General features: G+C 39.3%; 1 protein-coding gene across 2 annotated transcripts; it reads left to right on the top strand.

Moving 5' to 3' along the window:
* The first annotated feature begins 1,874 nt into the window (after window positions 1–1,874).
* On the top strand, window positions 1,875–20,546 carry tmc6b (transmembrane channel-like 6b). 2 transcript variants are annotated; one of them, XM_063476734.1, is made up of 22 exons: window positions 1,875–1,940; window positions 2,998–3,077; window positions 7,197–7,360; window positions 9,918–10,048; window positions 10,218–10,379; window positions 12,044–12,199; window positions 12,300–12,408; window positions 12,672–12,756; window positions 14,867–15,124; window positions 15,868–16,067; window positions 16,148–16,292; window positions 16,422–16,577; window positions 16,937–17,115; window positions 17,211–17,301; window positions 17,406–17,503; window positions 17,646–17,741; window positions 17,836–17,911; window positions 18,438–18,571; window positions 19,263–19,439; window positions 19,547–19,625; window positions 19,751–19,837; window positions 19,939–20,546. In XM_063476734.1, the coding sequence occupies exons 3-22, from the start codon at window positions 7,305–7,307 to the stop codon at window positions 19,951–19,953; spliced, it is 2,490 nt and encodes an 829-aa protein (XP_063332804.1). In that variant the 5' UTR covers window positions 1,875–1,940; window positions 2,998–3,077; window positions 7,197–7,304; the 3' UTR covers window positions 19,954–20,546. The 2 variants fall into 2 exon arrangements, with proteins under 2 accessions (XP_063332804.1, XP_063332805.1); XM_063476735.1 differs by lacking the exon at window positions 7,197–7,360.
* Window positions 20,547–20,551: the final 5 nt, after the last annotated feature.

Raw genomic sequence — 20,551 nt, 5'->3', positions numbered from 1 at the left:
TCTGATTGTCGTAGCAAAGAGGCTCTTTACACCCACTCACCACACATCTAAGTCTTCTGAAATTTCCAGTCAAAACCATTTACAACGAAACATGAGCATGAGCGTCATTTCTTATGCACTCTTTCAACACCACTGGTTTCAGTTCAGTGGAGACTGTAACACTTAGAGTTGATTTTCATTTGTACTGACACACTTTTCAGTTTTATGTGGTGTTACTGGGTTATTATAACAATTTCAAGACTCGTACTTAAAGCACATCCTGATTTACAATTTATCTCCATTGCATCATAGGAGTAGTGTACACACTTTTAGGATGTAGATATTGCCAAGGACTAAGACATGGCACACTAAAATGTGCCCATTGCTACTTTTTTCCATTAAATTATAGAGGAGCATCACCTTTTCAGAGGAATATCAAATGTAAAAATCATGATAGATTTCAAATTAAACTATCCTATGAAATTATGACAAAAAGGTATGACCTAGAAACTGAACATTTTAAATGAAGATTAACCAGTTCCCTTTAGTGTGCTTTACTTAGACATGCTTAAGCCAGCTGAGAAAACCACCAGAAAACCAAAAGAGAGTGGAGGAAATAAAAGATAAAACAGCCCAATGTACACACATAAAAACCTATGAGGAAAACAGTTTATGGGTTATAGTTCTACAGCAAAATAAAAAGACAGCTGTGCAAGTGTCTCCACAGCTGGGGGCTGGTAGTTTGTTAGTAAACTGATCTACAAATAAATTTATGTACTGCTTTCTATACACAGATTTGTCCACAGTGGCAGCAAGATGCCACATATGTGATCTTCTTAAAACCCAGTTATGTGTTAAGTTAAGTGACATAAAATAAAACTGTCATTCAGTAAAGAGCATCAGGCAGGTTATTTATAGTTTTTACAGATGTTTGTACAAGTGCGTAAAAGGGTAAGAATAAATCTCTAAGTCTTTGAATAGTTGTTAAGTCACAGCTAGGCTAGTAATGTTTGTATTTATACTTTGAAGGCCAGGTAACAATTTGTGCATGTTCACAAGGAGGCACATGTCCGATGTGGGGGCACCGAGCCCTCGACAAACACATGATTGACTCTCTGATGCTACATTATGAACGCTATTGGGCTGGACTATTGTTTATCTGACAATTTCTGAAACCACTGGCTGAAAGCATGGACGTTTACATTACTTAGGTACAAGTAAATTATGCTGTATTACTATAGATCAGACATCCCAGCATAATATAAATAATTAAAATCAATCAATCTTTAGCTGCACCATTAGAGTGATATACATACAATTAAACAATAATTACGATCCATTATGATACCTGTCACTCAAGACATTTTACATAATGGGCACTTTTAAGTACTTTAAGGATATTTTGATAACTTTTGTATTATTTAGTAGGAATATGACTTTTAAGTAGAGTCTGAATAAATATTACTTGAAAAAACTTGTTTAGTGACACATTTTAGTGCCACATTCAATGCACGTGTATTCGGGCGTTTGTGCGCCAGTTTTCTTCACTGTCTTTATTTCCCCATCATACACGACCTCATTCTCTCCAACCACATCTACTAGGATGTTCTTGGTGCCCAGCCCTGCCCCACTGAAAAAAAAACCTGTAAAATTGCGAATAGGACTGAACCAAGAGTGCCAACTCTGTGGGGGGTCAAATTTACATTACGTTGTTATCAGTTACGGGTCTTACAGATGAGTATGTTAAATCGTTTGGAAATCATATCACACAATAAGGTATTAGCTTAGTTTTTCGATGAGTGAAGTAATTTATATTTTATATTTCTACTAGTTTTTATATTAAAGTAGAACCCCAGCATCCCTTAATGGTTTGTCCCCGCCGTCTAGTTTAGTGTGCCGAGTGTTGTGACTGACAGCGGTCGGTTACTAAAGATAAGCGGGTTTGTTACGATTCTGAGTGGGTGAGTGAATAGGTTTGGTGACTCTTTTTTGAGAGTTTAGCTGCTGTTTATCTTCATTTGCTCCTGTTTGCAATTTCTATTCAACTTGGTTAAAGTTCAACTTCAGTCTTTGGCAACTTGTCGACCGCCTCTTGTTAGAGTTTAAGCTAACCGACGGCAAAGAGAGAAGTTGGTGTTTTTAAAGGGCTCTGTGACTCTGCTCTTTTTGTTTCTGTAACCCGTGTGCAGCAGAAAAGCCTGCGGATGTATTTATAGCGTCGGAATCTCTGAATAAGCATTTTGTTGTGTGTTGTGCTACGGCAGAGTGGATTTTTTTTTTTCCAACAGTCTCCGTTTTCCCAAATTGGCAAACACGTTCAGATTAAAAGGTTGATCTGTGTTTCAGTTTGCAGTTTGGAGCTTTAAATGTTCTCACAGATAGCTCCGCTATGTTGTCAGACCAGTTGTGTGTTTGTCGAGAAGCTGATAATTGATCGCACAAGGTTGGGATGAGTCGGAGCAAGTTTACCATTTACTGTGCTGTTTTTTTTTTGTTTGTTTGTTTGTTTTTAAAGTTGAATCTAATTGTAATTTCTTATCTCCACTAATGATTAAGATTAAGCTTTTATACTAGCTTTTAAATAATTTAGTGAATAGACCTCCAAGTACATTGCACTTCTTTGACCACCCAAAGTGCTTTTTAAGTATTCAGACATAGATATTGTGAGAGATTATGCACAAACATATTTTTCTATATCTCCCAATCTTTCTTTAACAAGGAAGAAGTAATAGGTGCACTACTGGCATTCATTTATGTCTGTGTTGTAGTTTGCAGTTTCTGTGATGTAGCCAGGAGTAAACCTATCATTTAGAGTCCTCTGTTCTGAATTAAAGAGACTATTGTGGGCTTGAATAACAGTGTGACTGCTGTGTGTGTGTGTGTGTGTGTGTACGTGCGTGCATGCCTGGCTTTGTTAATTGCATGCACATTTTCATTATTGTCTATTACGGTATGATCTTTACAGTTTTTATTGCTCAACATATGCCCATTCGCCCAACCTTTTTTTTCCCTTTACAGTTAAGCAGAGTTGCTGCAAGAAAATCTACCTCTCTTTCTCTGTGACCCACCCTTTCACGAGGCTGCACTCAAACTTTGAGGTATTGTAATCCAAGTCTTTGTTTTGCTGCCATGTTAACTGCAGCTTTGTGCTTTGCTGCTGCCTCTTGTTGGCTTTTCTCAGTACTCACTTCTCAGTTTTTGAAAGCTGGAAGGGTGGAGAAATTCCTTTTTGTATACTATCAGACCATTTTATGATATCATACAGTGTGTTGATTTTTGGAGTGTGGTGTCTTCATTGGTTAAACTCCTCTTCATGGCCCTCCAGTTGGATCTGTCCAAATGTTCGTGCTACTTTTTGAGCTTTTGTAAAAGAGCCTAGTTTTGTCTTTTAGCCCTTCCTGCTTTGCATTCGTTTCTCCAAAACCCCCAAATTCCCTCTCCTCAGCTTTTACTTGTGCCTTTGTATTCAGTTCAATTACAGTTGCATTTCAATCTGCATGAGTGATTGTTCATATTGACCAAAACATTTGTACTATACTCAAGCAACCCTACATCAAACTCCTTGTGTGCATTGTTCTCTGGCTTATTTTGTTTGGCTGTCTTTATGATCAACTTTGACCTCCCTGTCTGGCTCTCTGTTTGACCCATTCCCACGGTATCCTGCACTGACTGTACGCTCTCAGAGGACTGCCTTAACCCTAGAACACAACCCTAGAACACTATCGCCGGGTGATTTATACCCGAGAAAATACATTTACATGATTTCTCCCTCCCCCAGCTGTTTGCGTGTCGAGGAGCCTGTGCATTCACCACGGAAGTCTCAAATGTCCCAGGAATGGGTGGACCAAAGACCAGCTTTCCAGAGTCATTATTTTGTTTTAGGAGGTTTATTTTTCATTTTGTTAGACATGGCACAGTTGAAAGTAAAAGAAGACCACTCTAATTTGTCATGTGTTGTCATATTTTGATATATTTGATTACTCTTCATTGGTTAAATTATATCGGGTAAAAATCACCCGGCACTAGTGATCGTGTTACTATTTATAGCGATAGTGTTCTAGGGTTAATATTAGTTGCACTTAGACATTGAAATGGGAGAAACAGTATGACAAAATACAGAGAGTGACTCAAGCTGAGCAGTGTTGTATGACCCTGCTTTGTTTGCTTGTTTGCCCTGCAGAAGTGAAAATTTGAGATAGAAATATTAGTTGCATAACAAGCAATGCACGTGAAATGCATATGGAAGGAAATGGGTGCAGAAACGTGATACTGGAAACAATTTGGTAATCGGAAAAGTATGTTTGAAAGGGAGGGAAACCATATGTGTGCAGTAGATTCTCCTAACAGAACCTGAAAAGAGCAAGCGCAGTAGAAAATATCTAAAAATTGATAGTTCGGCATTTGTCAGCCATGGAGTCATTTAGTTGGTGACTGGACTGATATGCAGAGCTCCTCCCAACTCTTTCCATGCTGCGTATGTTCACACAGAACAAAAACCAAGAGAACAAGCAATCCAGGTCTTGTCTTTTATGTTTGTGGATCATCATTCATGTGGAATGATTAAACTAAGCACCCTTTGTTTGTTGCTGGCCCAGCAGTACAGTTTCAAAGTGGCAATCACATTAAACCAGTCGTGTCCACCTGTTTTCTGCCATGCCTGACATCAGAAGCTGAAGAAAGGATGCACCCCAAAGTTTTCATTGTTATTAATAACAATGAAAAATGGTCAATATTGATTTTTACTTAAAGATGCATACCATTATTGCAGTAGCATCATGTTTGTTTCATGTTAGTTTCATTTCATATATTCTGGTTATCTGTGTCAAAAGTTAAGAAGTCGTATACGTCATATTAGGAAATGGGGGGGGGGGAAAACCCAAAGTAAGAGGACTGGAAAAATGCTGTTTGCATTAGGAAACCATACCGGTGACAGGGCTGTGGTGACGTAACTCAGCTCATGAAGCTCATGACAAAAGCCAATGTGGCAGCCGTAAAGGATGGCGGTGCCCCTGAAGCTCACCAAGTAGAGCGTGCATCCAGTGTAGTAATTCCTGATGTTCTTACTGCAGTGATCTGGGTCAGGACAGCCATTTATAATGTGTGTGTGTGCGTGTGTGTGTGTGTGTCCCTGTTAGCACTATACTGGCTCATCAAGTTTCCCTGAAGAACAAACAATATTGAAGGCCATTTATTTACATGACTGGATATCACCGGATTAAAAAGTGTGGCACATGACTGATTTTCTGGGTTGTATGTGACAAGGGTAAGAGCTTGGTAGAGAATGATCTCTCTGGTGGTTGAGCAATAGATTAGTTTGGGGATTTCTGAGAATGATTGGAACCTAGGTTTTCTCTTATATGAGTGTGTGGGTTTTGATAGTGTGATATGCTTTGCATTATCTGCTAACTGATCTCCACAGAGACATGCAAAGGAAATACTCATATGTATCATACTAGAGCATTATAGTCTTAGCAAACCAGCTCCAGCTCAGCTGTTTTTTTATATTTGCTCATCATGAGCACTGTTGAGCTAATGTTTCTGGTGTGGGAGCATGTAAACAGGAAGTGGATCTAATGTTTGATGGAGTTGAAATTGTTTTCACAGATAGCCTCTGTTATGTTGTCAGACCAGTTGTCTGTTGTTTGAGAATCTGATAATTAAACCCATAAGGTTGAGATGAGTCTGAACAAGCTTACCATTTACTGTGCTGTCGTTTTGTTTTGTTTTTTTTGTTTTTTTAAGTTGGCTCTAAAATCCATATTGTAATTTCTTATCTCCATTAATAATTGAGATACATTCAAGCTTTTATAATGGCTTTTAAATAATTTAGTAAATGGACCTCCAAGTACATAGCACTTCTCTGACCACTCAAAGTGCTTTTTATGTATTGTAACACAGATATTGTGAGAGATGAACCACAAACATAATTTTCTATATTACCCAATCTTTCTTTAACAAGAAAGAAGTAATAGGTGCACTGCAAGCATCCCTCAAACCACTAGACCTCATTTGAGGGAAATAATTAAAGAATAAGGACAGATCATGCTCCAAAAGTGACAAGTATGTAATAAAAAGCTGTGAGCCAGAGACAAACTGACAAAACAAACACCAACATGTATGGGTTTGCTGCAAAAAAAACGTTGTTTTTTTTTTTTTTTTTTTTTTTTTTTTTTTTTACCACAACCATAAATATGTAAAATATGAAGACATTGTGGAGAGGTGTTTCTATTTTTTTTATTACCCTACATTTAATTTTCTGTAAGTGTTATATATAAAGCTTAGATATAATTTAGATAAGTTATAATAATGGATAGAGAAGGGTTAATCAGGGACTTTCTTGGCAAATTATTAATCAGAAAATCTTCTAAAATGACACATTAAGCATTAAATGTCAGTTTGTACTATTCCAAACCTAATATTGTTAAAGATATTAAAGAGAAAGCTACCTTTATAATAAGAATGAGGGAAAAATCATTAATTATTGACCAAATTTAGATTGTAAATTGTCAGTCACTGTTACCAAAAGCCAAATGTTTTAATTTATTTTATTTTATTTTTTAGTTTAATATCACATTTTATCTTCCCAGATGTGTAGTGCCTCTTTACTTTGAAGTAGGTGGAGATATTTTCAGTTAGGTTTTTTTTGTTTGTTTGTTTTTATAGTCAGCTATCATGTCCAAAGAGCAGAATTTAGAGCTGCTCCAAGGTTAGATTGCCCAGAAATTAAAGTAGAAAATCAAGTGAACGATGTTAAATTTAAATGGCAAACAAGCCATCGAGCGCGCTTCCTCAAAATCTCTCACATGACACGATCTGATAGAAAAATCGTACAATGTGTTAGCCTGTCTCTGTTGATAAATATTCATGTCACTGGTGACACAGTGCCATCTGACTCTGGCCGCAGGCCTTATTATAAACCGCACCACAGTGGAGCTCTCAGAATTGTAGACAAAGTGACACAGTTCCTCACAGCAAGTCTCCCTGATGCATCATGCAGGTCACTTTATTCTCTTTGTAAAGGCCAGGGAATGTTGACAGCATTGCAGTGACACTTGATGCACATTTACGCTTAAGCACACCTGTAACTTTAAAAACCTTTCAGGGCAAGCAGCAACAAGACCAGGGCAATCAAATTCCAAGCAAGTGCGCTGGCATTTTCTTCCCCCTTACCTCTAACACTAACGCCCCACCTCCTAATCCTCCCCCCCTCCTCCCAGGTAGAAGATCAAACACCATGGTGGAAGTAGAAGGCAGGTCTGAGCAGGCGCGGGTGTGAACCTGAGAATTACAGCTGGATACATCGAGACTGTCGGCAGAGAAGGAAAATGTCCCGAAATGTTAACTTTGACCTGAGCCACCCGCTTATGGAAGCTGGACTAGAGTAAGTGTGACTGTAGGGCTCTGTGTCACTTCATGTTACTCTTGTTTTGTTTTCACACTCTTCATTTTGATTATGTCGATATTTTTTTTCTTTTCTTTTTATCTTAATGTGAAGGCTGTGAGAGCGGGAGGGAAGGCTTAAATGGGAAGGCAGGTCAGACTGTACTCTGGTGTGGGGTTTTTGTCTGTTTTTTGTTTTTTTTTTTCTTTTCTTTCCTTTTCTTTTTTTTTTTAAGCTGCTGAGCTCCACATTATTGTCCTTGTTTCTGTTTGGTTTGCATGCTTGCTTCTTTTAATTCCTGTGTAGAAGTCAAAGGGAAGCGAACTTGCTGTTTGTCCTTCTAAAAAGACAAACGGTCTCTCCAGCTGGCTTAGGCGTACGGTATCTAAATCAGGAGTAGGCAACTTTTTTTTTTTTTTTTCTAAGAGGGCCTGACTGACTGGGATACAAGGCAAGGAACCACAGCCCCACAGCAACTAGTTAGAAACAGGACATGGTGCTGAAATATGTTAAAACTAATACATTTTGGTCAAAATGGTTTTACAATAAGCCAAAACCAAGAACCTTGTTAGAAAATGTTTAAACTTTGTGTCAGTCTGGCATACAGTCAACGTAATGCACTCATTAACTTTTATTATTTAATGCATGGCTGCATGAGTAAATGGAAACGGATAAAATATGAACAACATGGTCACATTCGTGAGTATGAATTGTCATATTTGTCTGAAATTTCTTTTTTACCATCTATGAAACATTTTGCGTATGAAAGTTTCCCCAGACACAGACTAGTGCCCAGGGACTTACTGGGACTGAAAAACAGCCCTGGACTTTGACTGGGCCCAGCCCAAAGTAATCGGCGTGCGGAAACTCGGCAACAAATGCTGTCTTAAAATGAATTTATTACTTGATAAGCTTAATAATTTATGTATTAATTACTCTTACTGCACAAATAATACCACATGTAAATGAAAATGAACCATTACAAATGTAACTTCTGTATTTAAAATCTTCAAAGTTTGTAAGCATTAACTGTAACACTACCAACCTTTTTATGTAAAAGCACAACATATTTCTTAATATTAGCTACTGCATGTGACCTTTTACAGCTAAAATGTTGAAGTTTAACTGTTTTAACTACTGTAATCATAAAAAAATTTGTAACCTAAACATCACTTCCTAACATCGTCCCTAGCAAAGAACTGTTTCTCCTCTTATGTTCCACACTTACTTGCCCTGGATCTGCTTGTGGAACCAGCTCATCTTTCTGTCCCTCATAACTGCTGGCATGTTGCTGTGTAGCTGTCTGCCTGACTTCTTCACTGCTGCGAACCTGCTGCAAGGGGCTGCTGCTGGCTGTGCTGCTAAATATGTCGGTTAGTCTGTGACATTTAGAGGCTTCAGCATCTAATGCTCGCAATTTTTTTTTTTTTTTTCTCTTGCCTTCTCAGCCCCACCCTTTTCTTTCCTTTTTTTACTTGCAGCCGCGTTTTGCATCGTTTCTTTCCATCATTTTTGCCTCCTACTTCACTTCTTCCTCCTGCTCCACTTCTTCTTCTCCTTGCCTGGCGGCCACAGCCAGCACAACTGGCATCCAACTTAGAGGTGCAGTACTGCCCCCAAGAGTACTGGAGTGTGAAAGAGATTAGTGGGGGGGAAAAAAACAGGTGTTGAAAGCATGCGTGGAGAGTGGTGGGCCGGCCCGCCGGGATTCCTGGAGTACCGGCCGTTCTGTGATTCTCCAGATTCCACAGATGCCCAGTCCGCTCCTGCTAGTGCCCGACATATCCTCCTCTGTGTGTTTCATACTCGCTGTTGAACCTCTCTCCTGACCTCTGTACATGTCTAATTTGGATTCATTGCTCCATAAGACATGTTGTCACTGACTTTCATTTCAGTTCCTGTGTAATCTGGCATACCATCCCCTGATTCCTTTACTTAAGAACAGCTCAACACCCTTCCAATGAGATCATTTCTGATGAAGTTTTGAACAGTAAATGGTACAGTTAAAGAAGCAGATGTAACAATCGTGTCCCGTGGCAGGTCTTTTTTGTTTGTTTGTTTTTTTGTAAATTCCTGGCACTTCTTTTGTCCTGTAATTTTCCATTTTCCTGAAAGTTAGTGACACACTGCAAACTATGCAAATCTATGCAACGTTTCTGGCTTGTAGCTCTTTGGGAATTACTTTGTAGGTAATTTTTGGCAGTTTTTGAAAGACCTTCAGAAAGCATGGAGAACTATTACACAAGACAACTTAAAAAAACAAAAAACAAACTTTGGCTCCTTGGAAGCAAAAATGAGAGATGACTTGAGACTTTTACACTGGACTGTGTATTGCGCTTTTTTGTTTGTTTGTTTTGCCCAAATGTGATATAGATGGTGCAGGAAGAGGCTCGCAGCCTCCCACTCCCACCGGGGCCACTGATGACTAAGTCAGAAAGTGTTTTATCTGTAGGTTACTCAGTGGTCACTGGCCCTCAGAGCACTTTGAATCTAGCCTAGTCTGTACCACCCTATTTCCTTTTTTATCGGTCCTCAAGCCTGTGCATCTCTCTGTCAGGAGCCCGGCAGACGAGGAAGGTGTTCACGATTCATTTCAGCAGCTAATTGCAGAACACAGTGACAATGGAGCAGCATCCAGTGCCTTGGAGCTGCAGCAGCTGCAGAGTGATTTGGATGAGGAGAGTCGAGGTGAAAAGAAAGACTGTTTGCATGTGATGAACTCTTATTTTTCATTTCTATAAAAAATATATATTCTCTTTCTTCATGCCTAAAATGTCTTCACCACTTGTAACACCTTTCAATGCTGCGTTGAATTGCAAAGGCTTAATTTTCTGTCTATTTGTTTTTCTATCCTCAGACAATATGCCATTGTGTGGCCCTGAACATGAGCATAGAAGGAGGCAGGGGGCAAGTGATTTGGAATGCGATGGCGGTGAAAGAGAAATGGACCCCATCCAAGGTGAAGGCTGGTCCTCGGACACCTTGAAAATCCTGTCCTCCATGCCCAGTCGCACCATTGGTGAGTCCTGCAACAAGCAACTATTAATCATGAGGAGACGATTATACATAGAAATAAAATAAAAAAATCAGTTTGTTTTAAAACATTATGCGCACACACTCATCTGGATTACTTTGTGTGTGTCCAACATGTGTTTTAATATAATTTTGACACTCATCTCTAGGATTTCTGACACATGCTGATTCAGTGTGGTGACTGTTCACTTGAATCATCTCTGGCATGCAGTGCAATCCATCCAGCACTAATCACTAATAGTGTGTTGGCTTAGTCAGATTTAAAACTATGTAACAGCTGCAGAGCTCTAAGTCAGAACATTTTCACGTTTCTTTTACTCTTTAAAAATTTTTCTTACAACTAACTTAAATCACAAACAGCCTCACACAGTCTATATGCTGTTTTCCTTTTGTTTTTACATTATTACAAAATATCAGACTTCTCAAACAGTTACCACAGAATGAGAAATGAGAATTGTTACCACAGTTTGGTTTATGTTGAAATCCAGTCAAAATGCTTAATGTAAAGTGTTCTAGAAGCATGTTCGCTGTAGTTTCTGAGAAATATACAGACCTGGAACACAAAATACTGTCTGAAAGTTGGGCTTGTTCAAAGTGCTTTCAAAGATATCTTATCCTTTTTTCTTTTTTTTTTTAAATTAAAAAAAATTTAAAAATTAAAATTAAAAAAAAAAAATGGATAAGATCGTCTTCCCAAACGTTTTTCAATGGCCGAAACATTAACAAAGCCTGTTTTTTGGGGGGTTTTTGTTTTTTGCCTGTCTGTTTGTTTGTTTGTTTGTTTGTTTGTTTGTTGGAATAGCTTAAGAAATAAAATATGATTTTAAAAAAGAAGTTAAAATAAATGAATGTAAATGTAATTCAATGTTATGCTAAGTGTAAAATAATTAGGTGGCCGTAGAAAGTAACTTAATGAATTCAGTATGGTATATTCTATCATATTCTAAAGTAGCTTGCTAAATAAATGCTCAGTATACTATTGTAGTGGACAGGGCAGTGCTGACCAGTAAAATGAGGTACTGGTGTAGCAGGTGTTAACATGGTGTTACTGCTTGACTTAACATGATGTTGATGTGTTTTAGCAGGAAACGTTTCGTTTATCACCTTCCTGTCTGTGGCAGTTCAGGAGAAACAGCGTGGCAATGAAGATTGCTTTATTTCTTTGCAACGTGGTGCAATATTTTAAGCATGTGAAACACAACTGGGAGATTAGTATATAGACTCAGACTATATATCAGACTTTTAATACACCCCAAGCCACCCAAAAAAGTATTTTTTTCTAAACCTGCTAGCTTAATCTCTAAGAATGTAACATAATTTATTTATATTTATATTTTATATAAAGAGTAGCTACAGCTATAAATTAAATGTAGTGTAGTAAATGCTTTGTCTCCCTTTAGATTTACCACACAGGCTGCAGGGAAGTAGCTGCTAGAAAGAGACGAGGTGGCTCCTGTTAGCTTGCCACAAAGTTTACAAGAAGTCTGCAAGATTTAAAGCTTTAGCAGTTTATCTGCATCAAACGGTGCTTCTTAATGTACTTCTTCTTTCACCCAACTTCTTGTTTGGGTGAAACAAGAAGTTGGAAGAGCTCTCAGGTTGCATGAAACTCCTTCGAGGAAATATTTGTTGTTGATCCCATTTCTGCAGGCCGCAACAGGGGAGCCATCATCTCTCAGTACTGCAACAAGACCTTGAAGCTTAGGAGACGCCGGCAGACCAGACCATCCATCCGGGACTTCTCTCCCTCCTCTAGACCGTCCATACGAAGCTACGGCATGGAGGGGGACACTACAGATGCAGAAGGTGGAGGCTGTCAGACAAGTGATGTGCACTGTTTACTCTGATTAAATTATACTGCATTAGAATGATGTAATATAAATGATGTCGCTTGTGTTTATTATAGTGAGCAAGAGGGAACGTCTGGTGAACAACCTGCAGAACCTGCCTGTGAGCGACCGAGTGAGGATGCTTCGAGGAATGCCTCTGAGTGTTGCTGAGAAGAAAGAAATCAGGCATGTTCCTCGTAGTCATCGCTTCTTTTGTGTTTTATTTATGTTTGCAGCCACATAAACTGACTGCCTGTTTAGTTGTACTCTTTCTGACATTAGCTGCACATTTTATTCACACTGTATACTGGATTTTAAACACTGCAAATAAATGTAAAGATCTACAATCTTTGATATCATTAGAGTATTTACAAAGTTTATATTTACTGGTCTGTAAATACTCTTTCACATCATGTCACTGAAAATGATCCTTTGTTTTTTGTATACAGGAATTTAGTAATGCAAAAGGAAAAACGGATACTTTCCAACAAGAGGCTTTCCTGTTGCAGTCAACTCAAATACTACATCATCATTGTAAGTTATCCTTTGTATTTCTGTTTCTGTGATTTTTAAATTCCTTAACAGATACAAGGAAACTAGAAACTGTTATAGTTGTGTTTCTATGTTTGCATTTCTAATAGTGAGGGGGAAAAAACCGCTTGCCACACTGAGTTCAAAACTCTAACTCGTTTATGTCTTTTTTTTTTTTATTTTGAGAGGGAAAAAGTGTCACTACTTGTATAAAACAAATACAATCAGTATTTATGTTACAGGGTAGGTGTGAAGAGACTGTCTGGTAGTAAAGTGTTAAAGAGACGACATAAAAATAGAAAAAACGGAAACTCAGAGATGGGGAGAAACAAAGCAAAAACTAACACGATAGTAGGTGTTAATGTGTAAATGTGTATATGTATATATTAGTAGATATCGTTTTATACCTTTAGTTGAAGTGTGTGTTTGTGTGTGTGAGAAAATGTGACAAATAATATCTTGCTGTGAGGGATAAGTTTGTCCTACACACTGCTGAGAATTGTAGAGATGACGACCCAAAGTGCACAGTTTGCACATTGTGCTCCCATCATTGTTTTCAGTTGCATCTTGTTCTCCTGCTGCGTCTTATCAATAATCAGTTTCTGGAGTATAACCTCTTTGTCATGTACTTGGATTTCTGTGTTTGTGTTCATAAGGTACTGTTCCTTCACTGATATGAACATTCCTGATAGCAAGTCCAAAATAAGAACAAAGTTCGCATCTGATGGCAGAGAGGAAGCACAGAATAAAATTCAAAATAAAACTGAAAACAAAACATGAAACTAACACAGACATGAATACTAACACTTATCAGAAGAAGACAGACGGACTGAAGCATGAACGTGGAACTAAGACAAAGGAAGTCACAACAAAAACACTCTGAATAGACCACGGCTACTGATAATAATCAGCCTGAACCACAACACAAAGTAACACAAAACTAAAACCCAACAGTGGAATATTTCTAAACTAAACACATAAACCAAAGACTCAAAAATACCACAACTAAGACTCACAATATACCAGAACAATAAAGAAATCAAAAATCTAAATTTTTAAACAACGGGAAATGCCTAAAGAAAAACTTAAGCTTAAATATATTTACTAAGAATTTGAAATTCAAATACACGAGCAATCCACATGCTTGGCAAGAAAGAACCCCACAAGGCTCAGGGGCTAGTCAGTAAACACATGTCATGTTTATCTCCCATATGTGATTGATTGTGTAAATTGTCAGTACTTTGCTAGTGCAAGATTAAAAATTTAAGTTCTGCTCAAACCACATTTCAAAGCATAAAATCATATATGAGCATATCTGCGTCTCTGCATTCCTTCCTCTGTTTTTTTAAGTTTCAGCTGGGTTATTCTTGTCGGGGTCACTGAGGTGTGATAACATGGAAACATAAGTGAAACTCATAAAATGCACTGTGGATAAATGTACCCAAGGTCCTGAGGTGTAGAGGAGTGTGGGGTATATGTGTGATATTGTGCAATGTGCAGCTTGTTACTTTGCAAAACATTTCTACAGAAATTCCAAGGTACTGACAAAATGTAAACCCTACCTGAACCAAAGAAGCATTTGAGTCGCGACACAAGCCTCCTAAACTTTAGCTATGTAGTAACTGTAGCATGATAGCTACAATGTGTAAGAGTGCTCATTCATTATATGGTAGTAAGGGACAGGTTGTTAACTTAGCTTTAATTGTCAGCTGGGGGGGGGGGGGCTTTCGACCTGTCTTCATGGTTTTATATGTAACAATTGCAAGATCTGTCTCCATCAAAACTTCACAATTCATCCTTTTAAGATCCTATAAAACATTATTTAATATTAAACATTTATTCAAGGTGCTCTAAGGGTGTGACATGCTATTGTATTGTAATCAGTAAATGTGTCACATGAAAACGGAACATTTGACTTTCATGTTGCAGCTGGGGTGGTTATTTTCTGTAGGTGTTCCTACCAGTGTGATTGCTCTGTTGCCCAAGCATTTATGACTTTCTATATGAGTCACAGCGTCTCAGAAAACCACAAACACATGTCTAGTTTGTCTTGTGTTGCTACAGTGATTTATTTATTTTTTCCACCTGACTTTTTTAAACTGTCTCCTTCCAGGCTGCAAGAAAGAGCTGGTACAGCTGGTTGTCCTTCCTGCACTCTCTCCAGCCGTGGCATACGCTGCTCAAGAGAGTGAGCGGGCGTTTCGGGACTGGAGTCCTCTCGTACTTTCTCTTTCTCAAGACCCTACTCTTTTTTAATGTCTTCCTGTTCCTGGTTACGGGTGCGTTCCTGGTGCTGCCTCAGGCTGTGCATCCTCCAGACGAGGCTACAGAGACGAGGTCATTCTCTGGACTGGAGCTCCTCACTGGAGCGGTAAGCTGTCTGCTGCGATGACTGCTACAGCGTCACTCACTGTTTGAAGTGCTCATACAAAAGATGGCCAAAGTCTTAGCAGATGTCCAAGTTGGTCAATGAGTTCAATTCAACTATCAGGCCAGGCCTTTCTGTGCGGAGTTTGCATGTTCTCCCCGTGTTTGCGTGGGTTCGCCCCGGCTTCCTCCCACAGTCCAAAGACATGCAGTTAGTGGGGATAGGTTAATTGGAAACACTAAATTGCCCATAGGTGTGAATGTGAGCGCGAATGGTTGTCTCTGTCTATGTGTTAGCCCTGCGACAGACTGGCGACCTGTCCAGGGTGTAGCCTGCCTCTCGCCCTAAGACAGCTGGGATAGGCTCCAGCACCCTCCATGACCCTGAAAAGGATCAGCGGAAGCGAATGGATGAATGGATCAACTGAGGAGTTGCACCAAGGCCTAGTATAAGATAAATAAGGATCATTTTGCACTGAACTATAAAAAGAAAGAATACAAGTTTTAGCTGTTTGGTTTGGAAATGAGCGTAACAAATAACATTTAAGAATTTGACATGTTCCCTTATTTACAGGAAGTGTAGTAATAATAAGGACAAAGACGACAAATTATTTTTCCAGGCAGTTCCTGTTCCCAAGTTGAAGCAATGCAATTTGTTAACCTTTCACCGTGTTTGTTTATTTATATTTGCCTGTACTTGCTTGTAAAGTACAGCTAAAGAAGTTTCTGTTCTTGTGTTTGTCTCAGGGCTCTTTCTCACATACCGTTATGTACTATGGATACTACACTAACTACACACTGCCTAGGCGCTCCAGGGATGAAGGGGGAGGACAAAATGCCTCCACATTGACAAGTGACTCACAGCAGTTCTCCTACAACATGCCTCTCGCATACTTTTTCACCATTGGAATGGCATTCTTCATCACATGCATCATCCTTGTATACAGGTACAGATAAAAACAGACCTCGTACAACTGTATCCACATCAGTCTTGCTTTGTTGTTGTTTACACGCCATCTCCCAACAGCATGTCGAAAACATTTGGTCGGAGCTTCAGAATCAACAAATCTAATAGTATCTTGACTATGAAGACCTTCAGCTCCTGGGATTTTAAAGTCATCAAGAAGAAGTCTATTCAAATCATGTCTGAAAATATCTGCACACAGCTCAAGGTAAGCATGCAAACAAACACAATGCTCGTTCACATTGTAGACGCAGACTGGCAGGAATGTGCTGACCTGAAACATTCATTGTGGTCTGTATCTCTCCCTCACACCACCCTTCTCCTCCCCCCTCACCAGGAGCTGCTGGCAGAGCTGACTCAAAAGCACACCAAGAGCACTTTCTGCAAAAGGTTCTGTAGGCTGATGGTTCATGGAGTGGCATGGACAATCTGCATAGCAAGCACCACTGGCTGTATGGCTGGCGTTTACTACTTCTCTGAGTTTATCCACAAGGTGAGGCTGGATGGATTGTCCTCCCCAGTTTGTCATAAAGTCTTTGTTCCATATCGCTCTTTAAGCAGGGAGCTTGTTAACATGGGATGTTTCATTTGCAATACTGTACTTCCTGTATATCACACAGATTAGTGACTAGGTGCACAGTTTCAGCATCACAGTAACATCTAAATATCTCCTGCTGCTTCTAAAATGAATTTAATCTATTTATACATCTTATATTTCCCACTTTTCTTACAATTTGATGACTGAACAAGTCAGTCATGATATGTATCGACTAAAAATATTGCACAATCAAACCAATATTTTCCAGTAATGTAACTGAACAGCTTATCCACGCCTTGTTTCTTCCTGCTTAGGACCTGCAGCAAAACTATCGTAATCTTGACGTGAACCCTTTGATGAAAGAGGCCAAATTGTTGTCTCTGCCTACGGTGGTTTCTCTCATTAACCTGCTGTTACCTGCCCTGTTCAACCTCGTCGCCTGGATGGAGATCTATGAGTCACCCTCTGTTTTTGCATATGTCGCCATTGGCCGGTACGAGCAGAGCATTATGTGGTTGAGTAATGTCAGAGGTTAGAGTACAGAACTGATGGATTCGGTTGTTAACAGTCTCTCTCTGTGTTTTCTAGGAATTTGATGTTGAAGACGAGCATGCTTGGAGTTCTCTGCTTCCACTGGCTGGGTCGGGTGGCTCCTGAATACGAAAGCATTGGCCTGACGGTAACATAAACAAGAAATTACACTTTGAAGCTAGCAGAGTAGACAACTATGTGAATAAAGGGTTTCTAATCACAAGTTTGTTTTGACTATGTCTGTTATCTCAGTGCTGGGAGAATTTTGTGGGTCAGGAGCTTTATCGCTTCCTGCTCATGGACTTCATCTTCACTCTACTGGACACGCTGTTTGGCGAGTTACTTTGGAGGTGGGTCACTTCAACAAGTTCTTTCTTGGTTTGTCTTTTTTTTCTCTCATTAAATGTAATTAAACTTTTATCTCTTTATGTACTTTTAGTGTCGTTCTTTTATTACATCAACTCATCTCATGTCTCCTCTGGCCTTTGGCAGGTTGTTTTCTGAAAAGGTGCTGAAAAGGAAGAGGAAACCAGTGTTTGATATCGCCAGGAACGTTCTGGATCTCATCTATGGACAGACGTTAGCCTGGTACAAATCTCTTTAGATATGCACACAGTGAAGTGGCCCTGCTGCGACAAGCTCTTCATTCTGATGGATGAGAATTATGTTTGTGTTTCTTCAGGTTGGGAGTTCTCTTCAGTCCACTCCTGCCCGCGGTGCAGATTCTCAAACTATTTCTGGTCTTCTACATAAAGATGGTAAATGCACAAAAGAGACACTGACATTCAAAAAGAAAATCAGAAAGCACTTGCTCAAGGTGGAACTGTTTTTTGTTTGTTGTTGCAAAAGAGTTAGTGAGAGCTAATTAGAGGTACAGGGTGGTGGTTTGACAAAGAACCAAACAAAACAAAAAGGAACTTATAACAGAAGGGTAATAGTTAGGCCTGACTCTTAACCATCAAAGGTGAAAAAGCAGCATCCTGCCAGTGTCTCAAAATACTTGCAGTGTGGCGTTTGGGGAAGTGAAATATTACTGTCTCGCCAAAACTCCTGCTGTTTTGCAGGTGTGTCATACAGAGGAACAAAACAAGCATGTTACAGACCTCAACATTACAAGAAATAACATAAATATCCTGTAGCACAGGACTGTAATCTTCTACATAATACCAGGAACTGAGCTCAGTGGGCCACATCTTCACTGTCAACCTTTCTCCTGAACCTCTGACGGTTCTTATGAAGGCATTGACCTCTGACCCCAGCTCTTGTTATTTCTTTATTCCACAGAGCAGTGTGATGATGAACTGTCAGGCCCCCAGGAAGCCATACAGAGCCAGCCAGATGACAACCATCTTCATCACTCTCCTTTGCATCCCCTCCCTCCTCGGCGCCTCCGTGTGTGTCACATATACCATGTGGAGGTACTTGCACACAGGCAGCTCAAAGACGATTTAACCCCCTCCTTTTCTCTAGCTACTACATCTGCAACTCCGGCATGTTCGCATCAACATTAATGCTGCATGAATGAAACCAGGTCACTTATCTATTCCAGTGAAATCACAAATGCAGAATAATCCTTAAAAAAACAACCTGCAGCACAGCACAATCTGCGAAGCACTTTATTAAGCAAACAGTAGCTTTTTTTTGTGTTTATCATTGGTTCTACTGATTACTACACTCATTGTGAAAGAGGGGTTATGTAATTGTTAACACTCGACAAGTCAAACTGTTCTTCAAAGAGCGAATGGGTTTGATTTTGAAGAACAGATTGGTTCTGCAGCTCTGAGAGTAACCCAGAACTGATACTGTTCTCAGTCCAACAGCTGGAAACCTCAATGGAAACCTTGGAATTTAAGTGGTAGCCTTGAGGAGATCATGTTTTTGACACTAAGAGGGAGGCAGGTCCCTGTAATGTGACTGTATCCCTAAAGATGAATAATAGATACAAACACTTGCGTGAGCTCAGCCTTAATGAAGGGTTATAAATTCATGGCTAGGTTAGTTTCAAAAAACTGTTTCTAACAATAAGAAACAGAACTTGATTTGTCTTTTGTTTTCCGGCCTGCACGAATACTCGAGGCATTCACACATCTGTTGTTTCTGTGTCTTCAGCATCACACCGTCTACATCGTGTGGTCCGTTTCGTAAGCTTGAGACAATGTTTAAGGCGGGAAAACACTGGATGGAAATACTGGAAAAAGATAATCCCAGCCTGTCCGTGCTGTCCAAGGCTCACACATATTTTGTGGAAAATCCCTTTTTCCTGTTTGTGGGAGCAGGCATCTTTCTGTGAGCGCACACACACACACACACACACACACACACACGATCTATATCACTGATAGCAGTGTTATCTTTTTAAACACTTGATTGTTTTGTGATTTTCTGTTGATCAGGATAGTGATCTACTTCCATAGTCAGGTGGTGGACGGTCAAAGGAAGATCATCAGTTTACTCCAGGATCAGATACAAAATGTAAGGCACCACCTAGTGTTTAAATACAGATCTTGGGTTTTTTTTCGGTCAGAGTTTACCACAGTGCTAGGATGTTATACACTGAAATGTATTTGTACTTTTTCTTTTTTCCTGCGTGTCTTCAGGAGGGAGAAGATAAAAAGTTCTTGATCAATCGGCTGCAGTCCATCCACAAGCAGAAACAAGATGCTGGAAAACGTCTTAAAAGCCAAGTCAGTCACCTTTATAACCACCAACATTTCTAATGCTACAACACCAGACTGCACATCCAACCTTTTTCTTACCTTCCATGTTATTTCCTTTCTTTTTGTAGGACTCTACATGTTGAGGCAGCTGATTCTCCAGAAGACAAACCTCAGTCCACCAAGCACAGAAATTTTAAACCTGTGTGGATAAAACTGGAATACTAACCAGGAACTCAAAATCACTATGCAGCAGTAGATGTTTCATTTTGCCAAACGTAGATTGTTGAAGTGTGTGTAGTTAGAAGGAAAAGGGACTGTTTATTTATCTACGTGAATGTTATTTGTGATGTTGCTGGTTTACTTTAAAGATGCACAAACTGATAAAAGAGTTTAAGAAAAGGCAGCCTCACAGTGGTGGGATATGAGAGGAAAAGAACAGAAGAGAACAGTCTGAGGAGCTAAACAAGCGGATAAAACAGGTAAATCTTTGTAATAAAACGGGCAGCATAACAAGAAATCTTTAGCCCTTCCTTTTTTTTAGAAGCACTTTTTATAGAAAATGTGAACAAAAGTTTACTATTACTGGAAAAATATTCTACTGTGTGTTAGTATGTATGCTGTAGGTGGATTTATTACTTGTTGGTGTGACTGTTTATGTTGTAAATGATGTTATTTTTTTTTCTTGGGTGATAACTGCCAGTGTTCTATTTTGTAAGTAAATTATCTTTTTGTCACATTTCA

Source organism: Pelmatolapia mariae, linkage group LG6, assembly GCF_036321145.2.
Source record: "Pelmatolapia mariae isolate MD_Pm_ZW linkage group LG6, Pm_UMD_F_2, whole genome shotgun sequence".
Taxonomy (NCBI): Eukaryota; Metazoa; Chordata; class Actinopteri; order Cichliformes; family Cichlidae; genus Pelmatolapia; species Pelmatolapia mariae.
This window is presented reverse-complemented; position numbering and strand designations above follow the sequence as displayed.

What these genes read in the sequence shown, in the direction of transcription:
- tmc6b (XM_063476734.1), top strand. Translation starts at nt 7,305, where the DNA reads ATGTCCCGAAATGTTAACTTTGACCTGAGCCACCCGCTTATGGAAGCT. An exon ending in TGGAGCTCCTCACTGGAGCG is followed by an intron (nt 15,125 to 15,867) that starts GTAAGCTGTCTG and finishes TGTTTGTCTCAG; the next exon opens with GGCTCTTTCTCACATACCGT. An exon ending in TCCAGGATCAGATACAAAAT is followed by an intron (nt 19,626 to 19,750) that starts GTAAGGCACCAC and finishes GCGTGTCTTCAG; the next exon opens with GAGGGAGAAGATAAAAAGTT.